Source organism: Cuculus canorus, chromosome 23, assembly GCF_017976375.1.
Source record: "Cuculus canorus isolate bCucCan1 chromosome 23, bCucCan1.pri, whole genome shotgun sequence".
In the NCBI taxonomy this organism is placed as follows: domain Eukaryota; kingdom Metazoa; phylum Chordata; class Aves; order Cuculiformes; family Cuculidae; genus Cuculus; species Cuculus canorus.
Window position 1 is genome coordinate 6,270,334 of NC_071423.1, and position 19,492 is coordinate 6,289,825.

General features: G+C 49.8%; 2 protein-coding genes across 2 annotated transcripts in view; both read right to left on the reverse strand.

Moving 5' to 3' along the window:
• The window catches only part of SIK2 (salt inducible kinase 2), a 47,776-nt gene extending 41,644 nt beyond the window's left edge, over positions 1-6,132 (reverse strand). Inside the window, exon 1 of the mRNA XM_054087211.1 lies at positions 5,920-6,132. Coding sequence (XP_053943186.1) covers positions 5,920-6,051 — 132 coding nt within the window. The 5' untranslated portion in view covers positions 6,052-6,132. The remainder of the gene's footprint in view (positions 1-5,919) is intronic.
• A 3,337-nt stretch (positions 6,133-9,469) lies between these two features.
• Positions 9,470-18,673, reverse strand: LAYN (layilin). The gene is made up of 7 exons (XM_054087191.1): positions 18,548-18,673; positions 15,857-16,154; positions 13,737-13,894; positions 13,141-13,179; positions 12,700-12,783; positions 11,999-12,101; positions 9,470-11,333 (listed from the first exon to the last, which is right to left on the reverse strand). Exons 1-7 carry the CDS (start codon positions 18,612-18,614, stop codon positions 10,976-10,978), a joined length of 1,107 nt encoding a protein of 368 aa, XP_053943166.1. The 5' UTR covers positions 18,615-18,673; the 3' UTR covers positions 9,470-10,975.
• Positions 18,674-19,492: the final 819 nt, after the last annotated feature.

The window sequence follows — 19,492 nt, forward strand, 5'->3', positions numbered from 1 at the left end:
AACCAAAGAATAAGCTATATTTCCAGTTTAAATAGCTTTTCAGTTTAAAAAAAAACCCACTACATCACATCAAATCCTATTTTCTCTTATGATGTTATTTGGTCCTATCAAGGAGTTTGGTCCTATCAAGGAGTTTGGTCCTATCAAGGAGTTTGGTTTCAACGGAGAGTAGAAGCGTGTGCTTAATTGAAGGAAAAGACTCTGCTACTTGGAGCCTTTGTCCAACTCCCCATGTTTATGTTACATACGTGCACGCAGCGGCAGGCTGCCACAGGAGAAGGAGCACAGCAGCAGCTGCCACCGCTGCTTCTACAGTCAAATGCAGATGTGCATTCTCCTCTATTCGGAATCTTCACTTTTCACACATCCTGCCAGGGCCATAGAAGATTTAGAGAAAAACCACTTGGAAATACTTAACATCCAGCCACTTTTTCATAACACTGCAAGAAGGAAGAGCGCATTCAACAGCAACAGCTCACTTTTGTCCATCATCTCCGCTGTGTCATGATTACAGGAAAGAGGGAAGCAATTCTTAGAGGTAGAGAAGCTGCTTCAAGGAGCAGTTTCCTATCTGAAAAGTGCGTTTTGTTCCCGAATATACAGCTTGCTAACAACCTCCAGCATCTTGCAGAGATGTTGGAACATCACTCTAATCTTTTGAAGACAGTGCAGAGTGACTGCACACAGAAATGAATTCTCAGTCTACAGGAAAGCTGGGGAGGGGCTCTTTATCAGGGGGTGCAGGGATAGGACAAGGGGGAACGGTTTGAAGCTGAAAGAGGAGAGGTTGAAATGGGATCTTGGGAAGAAACGTTCTGCTGTGAGGGTGGGGAGGCCCTGGCCCAGGGTGCCCAGAGCAGTGGGGGCTGCCCCATCCCTGGAGGGCTTCCAGGCCAGGTTGGATGGGGCTCGGAGCCCCTGATCCAGTGGGAGGTGTCCCTGCCCATGGCAGGGGGTGGGACTGGACGGGCTTTGAGGTCCCTTCCAACCCAAACCATTCTATGATTCTATGAAATTAACACACAAAGAGAGGTTGGTCCATGTCACCTTTTTATGGTTTCAAGCAGGTATAGACTTGAATTTTTAACCCAGTACATCCTAAAAGTAGATAAAACTGCATTAAAATCAACAAACACAACTTCCTGCAATCTGGAGCAACTCCAATTCACAACAGCCAAGCGTCTGGATATCATGGACTCACACTAGCATTGACCTCCCTTCACGTGCAGCACATTATACCCAACCCCATCTACCTGTGAGCTTCCACCCTCTTCCTCAGATACCCATTCCTCCTCTTCTCTTGCACAGACCTGGAGAGCCCACAGCTGCAAACTGTTAAATCAGCACCCTGAAGGTGTTTTTCTTTTGGCAATAGTGTCATTTTCCCATTGAATGACTCAGTACCCCAAACTGTGTGCAACAGCACAGGGAACTGCCAGCTCCACTTGTATCATTCCCTTCCACTTGCCGTCACCAATGTACTTCACGCCTAAACCAGTATCGCATCTTGCATCAGGAGCTGGTGATTTTCAGAGGGATGTTCAAGCCACCTGCAGTGTACCAGAGCGCTGAAAGCAAACCCGTGAGCCCCAAGGACACGCTAGGCAGAGGGATTCCATTTTCAATGCAGGAGAACGGCTAATAACGTTCTGTGGATGATGAACCCTTAGGGAATATTGGTTACTGAGTTTTAGGGGTGGGTGGGGAGCATAACTCTTCCACACAGCCTATTCACAAAGCCTTTCCTTCCCTAAAAGGCACTGCTTTATTTCAAATACCTTTGTCTATTCCGAGAGCTTTTCACTACTGTTCATTATTTCACACGTCACTGTGTTTCACTAGAAGCAAATATCCATCTTCTTCAACTTTATGCTTCCAGAGACTCTTGTTCCCTTTTCTTAGTCTCATCCTTTAGAGGAAAAAACTTATCAGTGCATGCCTCTAGCAGAAGTTACACTAAGATCACAGGATTTCTCGGCAGCAGGATAAATCAGCCCCGCAGGAAAGCACGTGTCACTAACTTACATGGCAACAAACACACAAACAACAGCCCGGCCGAGCGACACACGACCACGCAGCCCCTCCAGGGCGCCCTGGGTGGACTCCAGAGGGTCACGCTCGGACTCTATTACACAAACACATATCAATCCCCCCCCATTTTCCCCAATTTTCACGCTTTTTGCTGTTAGACTATCTACCACAGAGTTTTAGTGTTGTATTAGAGGTCAAGTCAATATTCCCAAGTTTGTTTGCACACATCATCTACATCTTTCCTTACCTGCACTTTCTGCCCCAGGACTGGTTTGACCTATACTTAGATTTATGGCAATTGTGTGTTAAGTTACAATTTTACATTCCAATACATAGGTTTTCCATAAAAAGGGTGGATCCTATACATAATCCGTAAGTGCTGACCTTTCAAGGTAATACGATCCCATCTTTCTTTAATTTGACAGGTTTTAGCTAGTCAAGTTATGTAAAGGGCAAATATTTTTATAGCCATAAAATACAATTTCAAAGTACCGATGTTAAAGAAGACCAAGAACGAACAGGTTCTCAACGTAAAAGGTTCAGATAGGGAGATTCAGGAGAAACCGAGACAGGGGAACAGTCATTTTTAGAAGGGTTTTCTGAGCAAACCTTGACCGCAGCGCAGACCCAGTGGTACACAGGCACAGCCTTTCCAGAACCTAATAACCTGAATATTCTGTTGTGGGAACCTTCGTAAAGGCCCAGATGAATGCGAGAAATTAGCAACTCAAGAAATTGAAACAATGCTTTAGAAGAAGCTTGAACTACAAGCAGCCTTCTGCGTAGAAACACGAACAGCAGGACTTCCACTTCACGTGCAGAGCAAACTAACCCCAAACCAAGTGAGGTGGTCCAGACCTGAAGTGCTTATTCAAAGTCGGATTTGGCTATAATTATTCCCCTCGCCATCGCTAGAAGTGATCGTAATAGGGTTCCTCTTCCTCAAAGACCACAGAAGTACTTCCAGCAACTAACTCAGCAGTTCAGTCCCAGATAAACATTCCTGCAGCCCCGACTGCAGAAAGTCAGCACAGCTGTACTGGAAAATGAAAGACCTTGACACATATCTCCAACACGGGCAAAAGTGCTGCAAAAAAACACACAGAACAGCTTCAGACTGGACACGAGACTCCTCAGGAGAGGAAAGCCGGTTACAAAATTCGAGACTGAATTAGGATGCACTAGAATTCAGCCGTTTCTTAGGATACAGATGGAAAAATCACTGCCAAGCTCTAAGTTTTCTGTAACCTTCGCTATTTTGAACAACGCGAAACAAATAAGCTTCCTAAAGCAAAAAAGTAAACCAAGATTAAAGTTTTCCTCCCCATCACAAAGGCAAAGCAATGAGAACTAAAAAGCGAACGGCAGCTTGGGAAGAGCACACCGACACCGCAAAGTCTTTGCTTGGCAGGGAAGAAGTGTAAAAATAATTAACGGTTCCTCGTGAAACTTGAGAGCTAAGACAAAATTTCTTTTAGTAGCTGGGATGCAAAGCTCATGGGTCCCTGCACGGCCAGAACCGTGTTAGCATTCTGAAGTCCAAACAAAGGGCATTCTTCATTCCTGTAAGGAAGGATTTTCCCCATATAAGACCAGGGTAACTGAATAATTCCAGGTCTTTTTGGTTTTTCACCTTGTCCTTTGGACAATATTTTACTTACTCGTGCCTGGTAGGGAGCAGCACAATGGGCTCTTCTTCGGTAAGCGATGAAAGTAACCGTAACAGAGCCTTACAAAACGCTTCCCTCTAGGTGTAGCGACTAAAGCTCCCCGAGAAGAAGATGTAAGGGGAAACTGATCCTTCAAAGCCATTAATCTTACAGATACCTGTTCTTAACGAGTGAACGTGACTACGTTTTACCCACGCAGACTGGCAATTGTTTCTGGTTTAGGTAAAGAGTGAGATATTAATCATCAGGTAATGCACTGGGAGGGTGAAACAAAGAGACTAAAAATGGTCGAATTTGGCTAACGGGCAGTGAAGAGTTCAGGACACACACGCACACACACACAAGTTCTTCTACTAAAACAGATTAAAGAGGGAGAAGAGCTGCTCATCTGCAAACATCAGCCAGGTCAGGGAACTGTAAAACACTTGAGACCTGAAAGCAAGCGCAGCAGACAGATCAAACCATCCCTGTGAGCACAAAGTTATCGCTACCCAGCGCTCTGCTCACGGGCTGAGCATGAACCTTCTGCATCCTCCCGACCCGAGCATCCTCGCTGGGAAGGGGGCAGCGGGATGGACGGGAAAGGGGGCAGATGGATGGACAGGAAAGGGGGCAGCGGGATGGACGGGAAAGGGAAAGGGCAGGCAGGACTCCTGCAGCCCAACACTTCAAGTACATCAAATATCCCCCTTGGGTCCCCTCAAGGCAGGGGCTCCAGTGCTGGAAGGGATAAGAGGGGTGAGCAGCCGGAGAGGCAGCTGCCCCCCCTTTCACAAAGAGCCCCCCCAAAAAGCCACCTCCTAGCAGAGCCCCATAACCTCAACTCCAGCCACCCCCCCCAGCCACCTCCAGTTCTGAGAGCAGCTGCCCCTGCCTTGCCCCACAGCACAGCCCCACAACCCCAATCCCAGCTCCCTCTGACCCCCCAGCTCCTCAACAGAGCCCCATAACCCCAACCCAGCTCCCTCTGACGCCCCAGCTCCCAAACAGAGCCCCATAACCTCACCCTCTGCACCCCACAGCCTGCAGCACAGCCCCATAACCCCAACCCCCCCACTGCACAGCCTTCGGTGCAGAGAATCCCAACCCCAGCCCTCCCATAACCTCAGCTGCCCCCCTGCCCCACAGCCTGCAATGCAGCCCCATAACCTCAGCTGCCCCCCCGCCCCACAGCCTGCAGCACAGCCCCATAACCTCAACCTCATAACCCCTGCCCCACAGCCTGCGGCGCAGCCCCATAACCTTAACCCCAGCTGCGCCCCCCCCAGCCTGCAGTGCAGCCCCATAACCCCAACCCCAGCTCCCGTGCAGAGCCCCACAACCCCAGCCCCCCAACCCCAGCCCCACAGCCTGCAGCCCAGCCCCCCCCAGCCCCTCAGCCCCACTGCAGCACAGCCTCATACCCCCCAGCCCCACACCATGCAGCTGAGCCCCATAATTCCAGCCCCATAACCCCAACCCCCCAGCCTACAGAGCAGCCCCATAACTCCCAGCCCCATAGCCCAAGCCCCATAACCTCAGCCCCACACCCTGCAGATCAGCCCCAGCTCCTCATATGGGGCATATCCTGCAGTGCAGCCCCATAACCCCAGCCCCACAACCCCAGTCCCACTGCACCCCAGCCCCATAACCCCCAGCCCCAGAATTCCAGCCTCACTGCAGCACAGCCCCACAACCCCCAGCTGCACACCATGCAGCTGAGCCCCATAACTTCCAGCCCCACACCTTGCACCCCAGCCTCACTGCACCCCAGCCCCACACCTTGCACCCCAGCCCCACAACTCCAGCCCCACAACCCCCAGCCCCACACCCTACACCCCAAACCCACAACTCCAGCCCCACAACCCCCAGCCCCACACCCTACACCCCAAACCCACAACTCCAGCCCCACAATCCCCAGCTCCACACCATGCAGCTGAGCCCCACAACTCCCAGCCCTACACCCTACATCCCAGCCCCACAACTCCCAGCCCCACACCCTGCACCCCAAACTCACAACTCCAGCCCCACACCCTGCACCCCAGCCCCACAACTCCAGCCCCACTACACCCCAGCCCCACAACTCCAGCCCCACAACCCCCAGCTCCACACCATGCACCCCAGCCCCACAATTCCAGCCCCACACCCTGCGCCCCAGCCCCACTGCACCCCAGCCCCACGCCGTGCAGCTGAGCCCCACACCCCGCAGCCCAGCCCCCCGTCCCCAGCCCCCCCGCACCTCGCTGCGGGTGATGCGGTGCCTGGCCAGCTTGACCACGGCGAAGTTGCCCTTGCCCAGCGTGCCCTCGATGTCGTAGAAGCCGACTCTGGCGGGGGGCGGCGGCGGGGGCCGCGGCTCGCCCATCCCCATGCTGCGGCGCGATCGCCCCGCGGCTCCGGCCCCGCGCCGCCCCCCCCGCGTCAGCGCGCGCGTCACGGCGGGCGGGGCGGTGCCATGGCAACGGGGCGGGGGGCGGCGCCATGGCAACGGGGCGGGGGGCGGCGCCATGGCAACGGGGCGGGGGGCGGCGCCATGGCAACGGGGCATCGCCGCCCTCCTGCCCTTCCGTCCTCCTCGCCTTCCCCTTCTCCCCCCTTCCCCCTGCCCTTCCTGCCCTTCCTCCTCTGCCTTCCCTTTCCTCTTCCCCCTTCCCTCCTTTCCCTTCCTTCTCTCCCTTCCTTCCCTCCTTTTCTTCCCTGCCTCCCCTTTCCTCTCCCCCTTTCCTTCCCTTCCTCCCCTTTCCTCTCTCCCTTCCCTTTCTTCCTTTCTTCCCTCCCTTCCATTCCTTCCCTTTCCTCTCCCTCCATCCCTTCTTTCCCTCTCTTCCCACTCTTCCCTTCCTTCTCACCCTTCCCTTTCTTCTCCTCCCATTCCTCTTCCTTCCTTCTCTTCCTTCCCTCCCTTTCCTCCCTCTCTTCCCTCCCTTAGACTCCCTCTCCTCCTTTCTTTCCTGCTTTTCCCTTCCCTGCGTCTCTTCTCTCCCTTCTGTCCTTCCCTTCTGTCCTTCCCTTTCCTCCTTCCTTCCCTCCTTCTTTCCCTCCTTTTCCTTCCCTCTCCTTCCATCTCTCCCTTCCCTCCTCCACCCTCCCTCCTTTTCTCCTTTCCCTCCTTTTTCTTGCCTCCCTCACCTTCTCACTCTTCCCTTCCTCTCTCCCTTTCCCCTTCCTCTCTCCTTTCCCATCTCCCTTCCCTTTCCCACCCTCTTTCATTTCTTCTCCTACACACCTGGAAGAACAGATTTGGAAGCTTCCTTGGGCCCTTTTTCATGACAGGGTTGGAGGCTCTGCAGAGCTGACAACGTAACCATGAAACGATTAAGGGCTCTTATGCCGAGTTTCCTTTCCGGGGCCGTTCCCCCCTGTCTGCTTTGTGCTTGCACTTCAGTTTGCTTTCGTTTCAAAAATGCCGTGCTCGTGTCAACCCCGCAGCAATCTTTCCTCTCCCAGTTCCTGCCAGTCCCTCTCCCCCAACCCTCACGCTGGAGCACCGGTGTCCCCTGACCCTTGGAGGCTCCGCTCGGTTCTGCTGCGGAAGAGAGGCGTCTCCAAAAGCTGATGGTCCAAGAGAGCACGTGTCTGTTGGATCAGCCGCACGCTTGGCGGCAGCCACAGACCTTCCTGGACAGAGCGCAGTGGGAGCAAACGCCGCTCAGGACAGAGCACAGCCACAAGTTGAGTGAAAGAACGTGAGAATCATCGAATCGTAGAATAGTTTGGGTTGGAAGGGACCTGAAAGATCATCCATTCCAACCCCTTGCTGTGGGCAGGAACACCTCCCACAAAAACCAAACCTCTCTCTCCTGCTTTCCCTTCATGGACCCATCTCACACGTAAAGCTGCCTCATGCATGTGGAAAGCTGGCTGAGTTTGTTGGATGACTGTTCTGCAAAGGGAGCTGAAGACCTCCATGAAAAGTTAATGCTCGTTCCTCCCTGCGCCTGCAGTTCATGAGATCCCTCTAAGGAATGACATTTGGAGATGACACCACCAACTTCGCCAGCTCTGGGTAATAACCGTGCTGTCAGCGCTCTATTCATCCCCTGGAGAAGCTCTGGCAGTGACTAACTGACGGCAGGAGTTAGTCAGCCATCCACCCTTCTCCACGACTGACAGGTGCGTCAGCGAGCACCGTAATCCGACTGGAATAGAAAGTGGTGTCATCCTGAGCTGCTACGTGTGACATCTCACTCCTGTCTCACTATATAAGTGCTTCATTTCTTTCAGAAACACTGACCCTTATCATAGCACAATGTGTTGAAAGTAACGCTATACAAAATATTACCTAAGATCCATTCTCAGTCAGTTTATCACAAGTAGATTTTTTAGTAGTAACGTATTTATTGACTTCCTGACCACTTTAATCCATGTAAAACCTCACCAGGCTGGCGCAAAATCCAGTAGGAAATCAGATTTTGTGTTTGTGATAGAAAACTGCAGAAACTTTCTTGTGCCGCACATCACGATGCGCTGGGGTTTGCCTGGAAGTTCAGGTTACGAAAACATTCCTGCTAGAGGAAGGAGGCGAGAGGCAGTCCCAAACCCATCCTTTGTACAGCAGCCTTTACCCACCATCGATGGCTTCTGCTGTGCGTAAAGAAAGCGATTCCAGTGCTTCTGACAGAGAAGCTCTTGCAGGAGGAGCTGACTGACACACACTGTGGAGCACACGTGCCCTCCTGTGGCCAATGTTCCTCTTCATGGTACCCGAGCCAGGATGCTCTGCTGCACAGAGGCATCATGGAATAGTTTGAGTTGGAAGAGACCATAAAGATCATCCAGTTCCATCTATCAAAGAAAGAGACCATAAAATCACCTCGCCTTCTAATAACTCTCAACGATGCTGAGCACATGCCGCTGGTTTTGCCGCAGCTCAAGAAGCCAGCAGCTCAAACGACCAGGACACGCACTTAGTTGCCAAAATATGGCTTTACATCTCTTCACACCTAAGCTCCAACATCTGGCTTGCACCTTTCTCTCTCATTTCCTGCCTTTCAATGCCTGAAAGACGCTTAATGCCTCCCCCCCAAAAGGAGAAGAGACCAAGAATCATAGAATAGTTCGGGTTGGAAGGGACCTTAAAGATCATCGAGTTCCAACCCCCAGCACATCAGCCTCACCTATAACATTCGGGAAGTGAGAGAAGCAGCTGTGCTGACCGACCGCTGTATTTCCTTGTTTGCTCTAAGGCCAACAGCACCCGCAGCCAGAAACTGCCTCCTCCGATCTACATTGGCGGAGCCCACTCAGGGCTGCGTTGTGCACTCATTTCTCTTGTTTCAGTCCCACGTGAAACACCTTCCGCCAAAGCCTTTGGCTTGGGTTTGTTTCTGTTTGTTCAGATTGGTTTTGCTTAATTTTCCTATTTATGTGTTTTCACGCGATGGAGAAGAGCAAACTTTTAGGGAGCCCTGCCAAGAACTAAGTTCATTTCAGATGTTTCACAGCCAGACTTTTTGATGGCAAAATATTGCCCTTCTGGAGGAACGCATATTCACCTGCAAAGCGTCAGGTGAGCGAAGCTGTGTCCTGCCTGGTGTGCTTGATCTGCTTGGTCATTCTCCCTCTATTGCCTTTGTCTTTGATCAAAGAATTAATAAACAAACTCAAACTCAGCAGAAGATCGGCACTTCACTACTGCATCCCATTTCTGTCCATCACAGTGTGCACAGGGCATCCTAAACAAAGTAAATCTTGGAAAATCCATCCAGTAAATCCTGGAAACATCCGTCCTTATCTCCAGGGAAAGGAGATGCACGGAGATCTTTTCTTACCACGATTCTTACCCGATTAAACGGGGTGTTGGCTGAAAAATGATGGAGTTACACGGTAATCTTCACGATCGCTTTAGAGTCCACTAAGTAAATCTGAACTAAGGATTTCGGGGCTCAACAGGGATACTGAGCTTAAAATTTTCCCTTGGCTGTTCAAATCGTAGTTCTTGTCTGATCACAGTAAGCGTTCCTGGTTCAGAAGGGCTGTGCTCGACTGAGATCTATGGACAAAGGCTTTGTGGAAACGTTGATATAACTGCAACCGATACAGAATGGAAAAACTTGGAGTGTTGTGAGGGTTTTATACGTAGACAGATAGACAAACAGGCATTTATCATCTTTATTTGGCTTGTGGAGGTGATCAGAAGAAAAGATAACTTGCTATACCCGGGGCCAGGTACCAGAACTGTTCAACCAAACTGTATCTTTAATTAGATTTTTATACGTATTTTCTTAGTCCGGACATGCTTCAGAATTGCTGCCCGGTACCAGCCTTCTCTCTTTTCCAATATATATTCCTTATTGTTGTGATAGAAGCCCATTGCAGTATGCTTCCAAAGGCCTTAAAACGTACCAATCACCAAGTTAAACTCATTTAATTTTGGAATAGTTCATCACAGACATTTTTAACATTCTGCACCAGAAATCTCACATTTATGTGCAGTTGGGTAACATAACCAAACATTCTCTGTTCAATAAAGAGGAATTAAACTCAGCGTGACTCTCGGAACACCCACTTGGCCTGCTCCAGCTCCTTTCCTTCCTTACAGAGGACAGAGCTCCAGTCTGAAGTCGCTTGTGCAGGCATTTCATAGACTCATAGAATGGTTTGTGTTGGAAGGGACCTTGAAGATCATCCAGTTCCACCCCTGCCATGGGCAGGGACACCTCCCACTGGATCAGGTTGCTCAACACCTCTTCGAACCTGGCCTTCACTTCCATGGCAAATGCATACTCCTGATTTTCTCCTAGGTCCTTACCTTTATTAAATGTGCTGCCAATAACGGAGATAATGATCTGAAACACTTAGTGTTTCAGATCGCTCTCCTTGTGTGGTGTCCCTCGGTGCCACAGGCAGAGCGTGAGGCCATCGCAGCTGGGATGGGGGCTGACACGGGAACGATGACCAACCTGCAACCACAGCAGCATTCTTGGAGACCCCCAAGCGTGACCAGGGGTTGACTTTTAATGCCTTTGAAGATGAGAAAGTCAGTTAAATAAATAGAGATTCTGGATTGTCCTCTAGTTACAAAGGCATGTCTTTGGAGTACAGAAAATAATTGAGAGTAATAACAAATGATTCCTGAGGCAAAAGGGGGCTCAATGCAAAGCAAAATATACCCATTCCGTTCAGTTTGGATTTTTAAAAATCTATATTCTTTCAAAAAAGAATATAGGGACAATGCAAACCCAAGATAAATATCATATATGCTATTACTAAAACAAGTGCATAGGGAGGTCAGGTTAACTTGTCCAGATAATCACTGCGTCATCCATATTCCAGGCTTTTTTTTGTCCATTTCCTTAATATCCGTAAATCTCGTTCTCCACCCAGGTCGATTCCTTGCTCCTCCCCACACGATCACCACACAGCTCATAGATATCATTGGTCACAAAGCCACTTTCAGTACTGGCCAACGTCACAAAGCCACTCGTTGATGTGTTCATTGCCGCATCTTCGTAATCCCTGGAGAGGCTGTCGAGCACCTTTTCTTCCTGAGTGCGGAAGGAAGAATTCTTAGTGTCGGGCCTGGTTCCAGCCAGATCGGCTTCCGATTGCTTCTTGATCACTCTGTAAATATCCAGATTGGGACTGTTCCTCCTGGGGTCAGACAGCCATGCGTCTTCCTCCTTCGGGCTTGCATCCACTCGCTCCTGTCTCCTTAGGCGGGGAGGGAAGAGAACAGGTCATAAAACGCTTTTTTACAGGGACAGATACAAGACAACGCCACACCCCTCTAAGAGTAATTTAATGATGAGGGAAGCTGACTCCTGGAGATCGGACTCGGCATGGTATTTGTTGCTCCTTGCTTTTCCAGGTGGGTGGCAGCAAGATGGAGCAGTCCCATGGCAGAACCCTTCCTGAGACACCGAGGCAGCAAAACTCAACACCGACGCTCCCAAACCCAGAGCCAGGACCCCACCAGAGGCACCGCGCACACAGGGAAAGCAAGGAGAGGAAACTGGTAAATGTTATTTCCTCCAAGCATAAATCCTTTTATCTCTATTACCGTGGTTTTTACTTTTGAAGGGGATCTTCTGGTAGTCCGAATATTTTCTTTAATAAGAAAACTTAAGCGCTAACACTTCAAAATCATCATCCCATTTTGCATTATTCCCTAACAACTATATGTCTGTGAACATAATAAAATGGCACAACACGATCGACTTAAAATTTTATTTCACAAGCCTGGAGCACCCATTCTGCTTTTTAAACATTTATTTGGCTGAAAGCTTTCCTCTCCAGAGCATCTGATAGGATCCTGGAGCTGTGAAATGTGTGCCAGGATAACAAATTGCTGGTTCACTTGTTAAGCTGTCACTTACCTCTTCAGCAAAAGCCAAAACCAGAAGATGGCTATAACGACCAGCAAGAGAAGCAGGACAGGAACGCTGGGAATAAGGACGTAGGCGAGGCTCTGCATAGGTTCTAGGGGTAAAAATGAGATTGCGGCTTTTATTCACTTCCAGTTGCATTTGATGTGCTCAGATCTTCATAGAAAGACTAACAGTTGTAAAAGGGAGCATCATCACACCTCAGTGGGTTTCTAGTCTCAGTCATAATCCAGCAAGTTAATGAACTACGCTGTCTTCTAAAAGCTTAGGAATGCAGAGCCACGGGATTGCAGACAGCAAAATGTCTTTCTATGACCTGTGAATTTGTAGGGGCGAAGTCAGTGTGGTAAGAAGATACTCAAAGCTTTTCATAGCCGATAATAGACAAAACACGAACAATTCAGACATAGGGAAATGATTCAATGAATTAAAAGTAGCTTTTCCAGACCCCAAACTCTTTGCACAGCTTTAGATGCAGAACATTTTGGCTGCCAAAGAAATTGGTTTAACTTTGCACTGGAAAAGATTTGAGGGGTTTTTTTTTCAGACCCACTTGTCTGAATTCAGTCTTCTACACTTAGGATGAAACGCTTCAAACTGAAACGCTGAGTGTTTGAAGGAAGCCACGTGTAAGGAACGTGGGATTCTGTGTTTAGAGAGAGAACGGATTGGGTGTTGAATGCACCACGTACCTTTGGCTCCCACAACTGTTACATTAGCAGCTTTCTTTTGGCGTCCTTCTGGGAATATGGGGTTCAAGGGCTCTGTTGCAATACCTGGAAAGAAGCAGCTTCATAAATATTATAAATGTTATTTGGAAGAGTTTAAGGATCATAAAAAGTGAGAGTGAGAGGAGGTTGAAGAGACTGTCAGCTGCGAAGATGTGTAAGGGGTACTGGTATTCTTTTGCTTAGGTTTCTGCTGCCTGCCCAGCGATCCCAGACACAGCATCAACAAAGCGGATCGAATTCCTGGATTATGGACTAGCACGAGGAAAGCGGAAACCGCAGGGAAGCTTCTTGCTCAGTAAGTTCTCAGTCTGTGAGCGCCTTTGATAGTGAGTGTAAGACAGTATTTCTACTGAAAGTTAACATAGCACTAAAAAAAGCCCCAAACGAATATCTGTAACTCACCTCTGTGCGAATTCTCTATCGGAGCAGTCGTTGGCTTCTCTAGAAGATAAAAGATACGCACAAGTTCCTCATAAGCTTGAGCAAGGAGACAAAGTGTGCTGAATAGAGTCTAATACATGAACACCCTTCTATGATGTTCCCCCTCCCTTTGGCCCTATTTCGTATCTCAAATACTTTATAAAGATCCTCTGAGACTTCCTATAAGTCACAGGGAAAGGAGCTACAGATATTGGATTGTTTTCCCCAGGACTTGCATAAATTAAAAGATGTCTGTCTCCCACTCGGTCTTCCCAGTAAAGATAAGAAAGGGTTTCCCTATCTCAGGGTGGGGAGGCCCTGGCCCAGGGTGCCCAGAGCAGTGGTGGCTGCCCCATCCCTGGAGGGGTTCCAGGCCAGGTTGGATGGGGCTTGGAGCCCCTGATCCAGTGGGAGGTGTCCCTGCCCATGGCAGGGGGTGGAACTGGATGGGCTTTGAGATCCCTTCCAATGAAAATAATTCCATGGTCTATGATTCTATCTGTTACTGCAACCTCCTCATACTTCCCGTTGGGGCCTGGGAGTTGGTTGAGTTTTAAAGCTACGGAATGACTCATTACCAAGAGAATATTTGCAAATGAAGTTATTTTTCATATTGCATCTGTCGTCGTTCCATTGAAACATGTAAGAACCTCCGACACCTGGCGGGGCAGATGGCTGGTGGTACATCACAACGCACATCTCACTCCCACAGGACGGCTCATCTACGTACCAGTTCCTAAGAAAACACAACAAACACGTCAAGTCAGTCTTGCTGTCACTTCTCGCAGTACTGCAGAAGCTGAGATGGGGATACAGCAAACGGGACACTGCGGGAGGGCAGGATCAAAAAGGATTACAGCTCAGCACACCCCATCCCGTTCTCACCCAACGGTAAAATTAAGAAGAATAACAACACAGTTATTTAAACTTTATCTTCCCTTTTTGGAATTCTTACTCATTGAGCAAAATGTTCAACAAATATCAGGGACTGAAGGGCTGAGTTCCTCACTGCCTCAAACTCCTCTGCCAGGCTGAGTTCTCCTCTGCCAGGAGAGCTTTGACTTGCTCTGCACAACTTTAGACTTGTGCAAAACCATCTATCCAAATGATTTTTGCTCTCTGGCTTCAGTGCCCAATTCCTGCGGAATTTTGATGCTTATTTACTAAGGAAATGAAAAAGCTAAAGCTGGATCTTGGTTTTCTCTGTCTAGGATAAGTCTCTCATGAAAAACCCTGTCTTGTGGCTGGTTTTTATTTGTAATAATCAACTTCACCACTGGAAAACGGTAGACCTTTCCAAGAAGCACACAGGAAGGAGGCTTCACTGCTTCTCACTCTGTAACGCTATTGTTAATGAAGAGGCATTTTGTGCGTTTCAGATACCCTTATAAACTTGTATCCTGCTTAGAAAAACATTCAAACCCCACGGCTTTTGGAACAAGCGACGTTCTGCACACCAAGCACCTTCTGAAAGCTGATCCATACAGTTTAAATAATTCCAGATAGACCAAGTTATTCAACACCGGACAAACCCCAGGCATGTTAAAAAAAGCATTTTTTCCAATCATAACAATGCTGTATTCCTCCTTTATCTCTTTCCTCCCCTACCGCCCCTTCCCCCTGCCCTGCATCTTTTCCTTGGCTTTATCATCTACCATAACTCAGCTGTGCCCACCACGAAACGCAATGAAGCTACGTCTGACTCGGCAGCGGCAGATCTGGTTTTAGCTCCCTGTTACCCAACCCAAATATCTGAACCACAGGAGAAACTCAAATACATTGAGCAGTACTGAAAGCAGTTCGGTTCCATTCATTCCTGCACAGAGCAGCATAAATTTCTTATGGGTTCCCAAAGCATAGAGTTCACAATAACAAGATCATTTTTACACATGTCCAATATAAAGGTCCGTTCCAACCCAAAGCATTCTATGATTCTATCAAGAAGAAAGCAAAAGCAAACTTGTCACATACACGACAGGTTGCAATAAAATATTATAGAACATTTGGGTTATTTAATGAAATTTGCAGTTCAGTCACCGTAAATGCAGCAAGAATTTCAGGATAATGAATAATCACAGGTTCAACAGTAAATATCTACCAGGCAAAATGCTCTTGAGCTTGGAAGAGCTGACACCTCATTGCTAAGGCTTTCATCAGCCTTTCCTCATTTAGAGTAGATTTTCTACCTCTGTACCAAAGAAAGGCACATTTGCAGACCTGGATGCAAGAAGATCTTTTCCAATCTCACAGAGGAAAAACGCTGTTGCCTCAGCAAGTAAAAGGAGGGCCCATTGCTCAGGACATCAGGGACAAAGCTTCAGGGGATCTGAAGTGCAGAAACCCTCCGGTCAAAGCACATATTTTGTAAACACCTAATTAGAGATTGCATATTCTTAGCAACCAAAGTTACCCATTAGCAACCTATTAGCAATCAAAAGTTACCCATCTAGCCCAAGCCAGACACTCTACACTCTACAGAGCAGCAAAAGCAGAGCAGGGTCTCTGGCAGGTAATTTGTCTGCCCCTTAAACCTGATGGGAAGAGTTGCTCTCTGGAGGTTCTACCACTCTCCAGTGACTGCAGAAGGAACAGCTATGACAGCACTGCTTGATCCTGTTGAACAAACCCTTTCCAATTGCTAAAGATAGGTAACTGTCCCTGACCAGACCGCTTCTCAGCCCCACTCGTGGTTACCTACCGGAACCTGGATGAGCTGCCATCTGACCAGGAATAGAGGTTCTGACACTCAGTACTGTTGTCTACCTCCTTCTTTTTCCTCCTAAGCCCTATCCAAAAATCCCCATCAGAAGCTAAGAGACTCTTAATGAACTTCTCAATCAGTCTTTGCTCTGCTTCTGTCTCAATGCTGACGAGGTGTCCTCCATCAGCTCTGCAGGCAACGTGGGCTTCTTCATAGCTGATCCTGCGCGAAGCGTCGTGAAAATAAACTATTTTGTAGCACGGCCGCTGTGTTCCACCGCGGCAAAGTGTCTGTCCTGCAGAAAACGGAAAGAAATATTACAGAAGCTGTGCCTGATGGCTAACACTTCCATCTGGTTGAGTGTTGCACCGTAGACTAGTTCCTGTGGAAAATATAACACAGGCAAAACACCTCTTGTGATACCGGACTGGCAAATGGTACCTCTTAAAAGCCCGGCTGGGAGCATCGCTCTGCGCTGTGATGCTACCAACTGCCCAGGGGGTAATAAACGACTGCCTTCCCACTATCGGAGACCAAGGAATTCCTCATGCAGGAAGCAGCGGGGCTTCTTTTGATGACAAGAAAAGTAAAGACCAAAGGGAAAAGACACATCATCTAAAATTATGCAGTTCTATGTTTCTCGGCAGAAGAGTCCCAATATTTAGACTGTGGAAACAAACAGTTTTGTTTTACTCAGTAAATATTGCTTTTCAAACACAAGCTGCTAACCTACACGTTGTTGCAGAAGCAAAACTTTCAGCAACATTTGTAGTGTACTCAGAACAAATGGGACGTGAGGACAGGTCGTCATAAACCCCTCCACAGGCTATAAAGTGGCTTTTCTTTATTCTTGCACGTTCCTGCATGGCCAAGCTTAGAGTGGAGATTTAAACACCTTCCGTACTGGAGTTTTTCAACAGCTAAGTACACACAATCAGACTCTGTTAGCATTTTACACCAAAATTAAAACTTCTGTATTGCAAAAGCAGTATTTAAACGCGCATCTCTAGGCATAACCTGTGAGTCTCTTGGAAACAACGTTCACGCAGCCTTGGGGAAACAGGCAAAAGCCTTTAGCTCTTCCAAGGGACACATCCACAGCTCCTGTGAAAGGTGTAAGGCCACCACCAACATCACGCTGCTGTTAAAAACTACAGCAATTGCCTAGAAAGAGCATCACAAGCTGCACTCGGATTGTTTTGTGGTACACAAAAGTGGTTTTTTTCCTCCTTTAAATGGCAGAAAATGTCTTATCAGCCAGATTTGCCATTGCTTTCAGCTAAGGAAAAATGTATTTGAGTTGATTAATATCTAGGCTTTCTGCTGAATATCCCAGCCTACCCAGGTGGGCAGAAGCTTCCCCCAGACTGGCTTTGCTGTACCCTAAAGTCAGGCTAGTTTGGGGACTACATTGTACACCGCTGCTGGTCTGATCTCAAGCTGTCGCACATCTATTCCTATGAAAGGTGTCTAAAGAAGTGACATTTCCTTACACAAAACCAGGGGAACAGACTGATAGACTCTGTAGAGGATGAGGAGACAACTTTGCGTGGGCTGGATGCTCAGCCAGGCTGAGCGTCGGATGAAGGAGTGGTTCTGTTAGCGGGGGCAGGATTTAACATTCCTAGAACCAAGGCAGGAATACAGCAGAGAGAGCAGGAGGGTTAATCACTAGAAGGGGAAAGTGAGACAGGGCTCTCAGTGTCCCCTCTACAACCAGGAACCCAGGGGTGCTCCCACCCATCGCAGCGCATGTGGAGGTTTCCCAGGACATGCAGCTCCTGCTGGAGAGCCTGAGGGGGGAAATCACTGCAGGAGGCAGCTCACAAATGTCCAAACCAGCGTCCCAGCAGCCAAAAACCAACGCAAGAGTGGAGCAGCTGGCAGAGCTTGTTCCCAGCTGGTTCCCACATCTCACACGCCTCCGCACTCGTCCCCTCTCTCTGCTGAGCCTGTATCCCGCATCCAGCCCTGCATCCTCCCCTCTCTGCTGCATCCTACATCCAGCCCCGCATCCCTGCTCACCGCTGAGCCCCTCATCCCGCTCACTGTCCCTCACCCCCAGCCCCACATCTCCTGCTCCCCACACCGCATCCTCTGCTTCCCGCATCTCCCGCCATCTTTGAGCCCCGCATCCCGCTCACAGCCCCACACCCCACACCCCCCCGCTCCCCCTTCACCTCTGAGCCCCACATCCCTCACCCAGCCCTGCATCTCCCTCCGTGCCGTGTCCCGCATCCAGCTCCACATCCCCCCCACCGCTTAGCCCCACATCCAGCCCCGCATCCCGCTCACGGCATCCTCCGCTTCCTTCACCTCTGAGCCCCGCATCCCGCTCACAGCCCCGCGTCCCCCATCACCTCTGAGCCCCGCATCCCGCTCACAGCCCCGCATTCCCCGCTCCATCACTTCTGAGCCCCGCATCGCCCGCTCCCCTCATCACTCCCAAGCCCCGCATCCCACTCGCAGCCCCGCAGCCCCCGCTCCCCGCGTCCCCCATCACGCTGGAGCACTGCATCCCCCGCTCCATCACTCCTGAGCTCCTCATCCGCCGCTCCATCACTTCTGAGCTCCTCATTCCCCGCTCCATCACTTCTGAGCCCCTCATCCCCCTCTCCATCACTCCGGACCCCCGCATCCCCCGCTCCGCACCCCCGAGCCCCGCACCCCGCTCCCGGCCCGTCTCACCGCCCCGCAGCCGCTCTCCCGCCGCCCATCCCAGCGCTGCCGCGCACAGCGCCGCCGCCGCCAGCATCGTCCCCGCTCGGCGCCGCAGCGAGTGGCCCCGCAGCCCGGGCGGCGGCCGGAGGGCAACGAGCGGGGCGGAGCCGCTGCCTCCTCCCTCCCCGGGCTCGGGGCCAGCGGGCTCAGCCCTCCGGGGGCCGGGAAAGGCTCGCGGCCAGAGCCCCGAGCGCCTCCCTCGCTCAGCATCGCCCCTCGGGGGCATCGGAGAATAGTTTGGGTGGGAAGGGAGCTCAAAGCCCATCCAGTTCCACTCCCTGCCATGGGCAGGGACACCTCCCACTGGATCAGGGGCTCCGAGCCCCATCCAACCTGGCCTGGAACCCCTCCAGGGATGGGGCAGCCACCACTGCTCTGGGCAACCTGGGCCAGGGCCTCACCACTGTCATCGTGAAGAAATTCCTCCTTATGTCCAGTCTAACTCTGTCCCTCTCCAGTTTGTACCCATTGCCCCCACTCCTATCCCCACAGCCTTTGTGAACAGCCCCTCCCCAGCTTTCCTGTAGCCCCTTCAGGTACTGGGAGGTGGCTCTAAGGTCTCCTCAGAACCCTCTCTTCTCCAGGCTCAAACTCCTCTCTCAGTTCTACACTCAGGCACAAAGCAGTTGGATCGAACCCTTTCAATGAGCTCATCACGTAATTATTTTGCTACAGGTATGTAGCTTAATGGGAGATTTTGTTGAATGTTATTCCGCTGTAATTCCTAATAGGGATGTAATTAGATATCAGTATAAAAATGCTTTATACCAGCTTAGTGCGTTCTCTAAGGAAATGCCTTTTTCTTTGTATCCATACACACAACTTTGCATCGATGGATCCGTATCGATTTGTAGATTTCAAGCAATACAAATTCATTACAAACCCCTCGATCTGCTATTTAAAGCTGAAAAA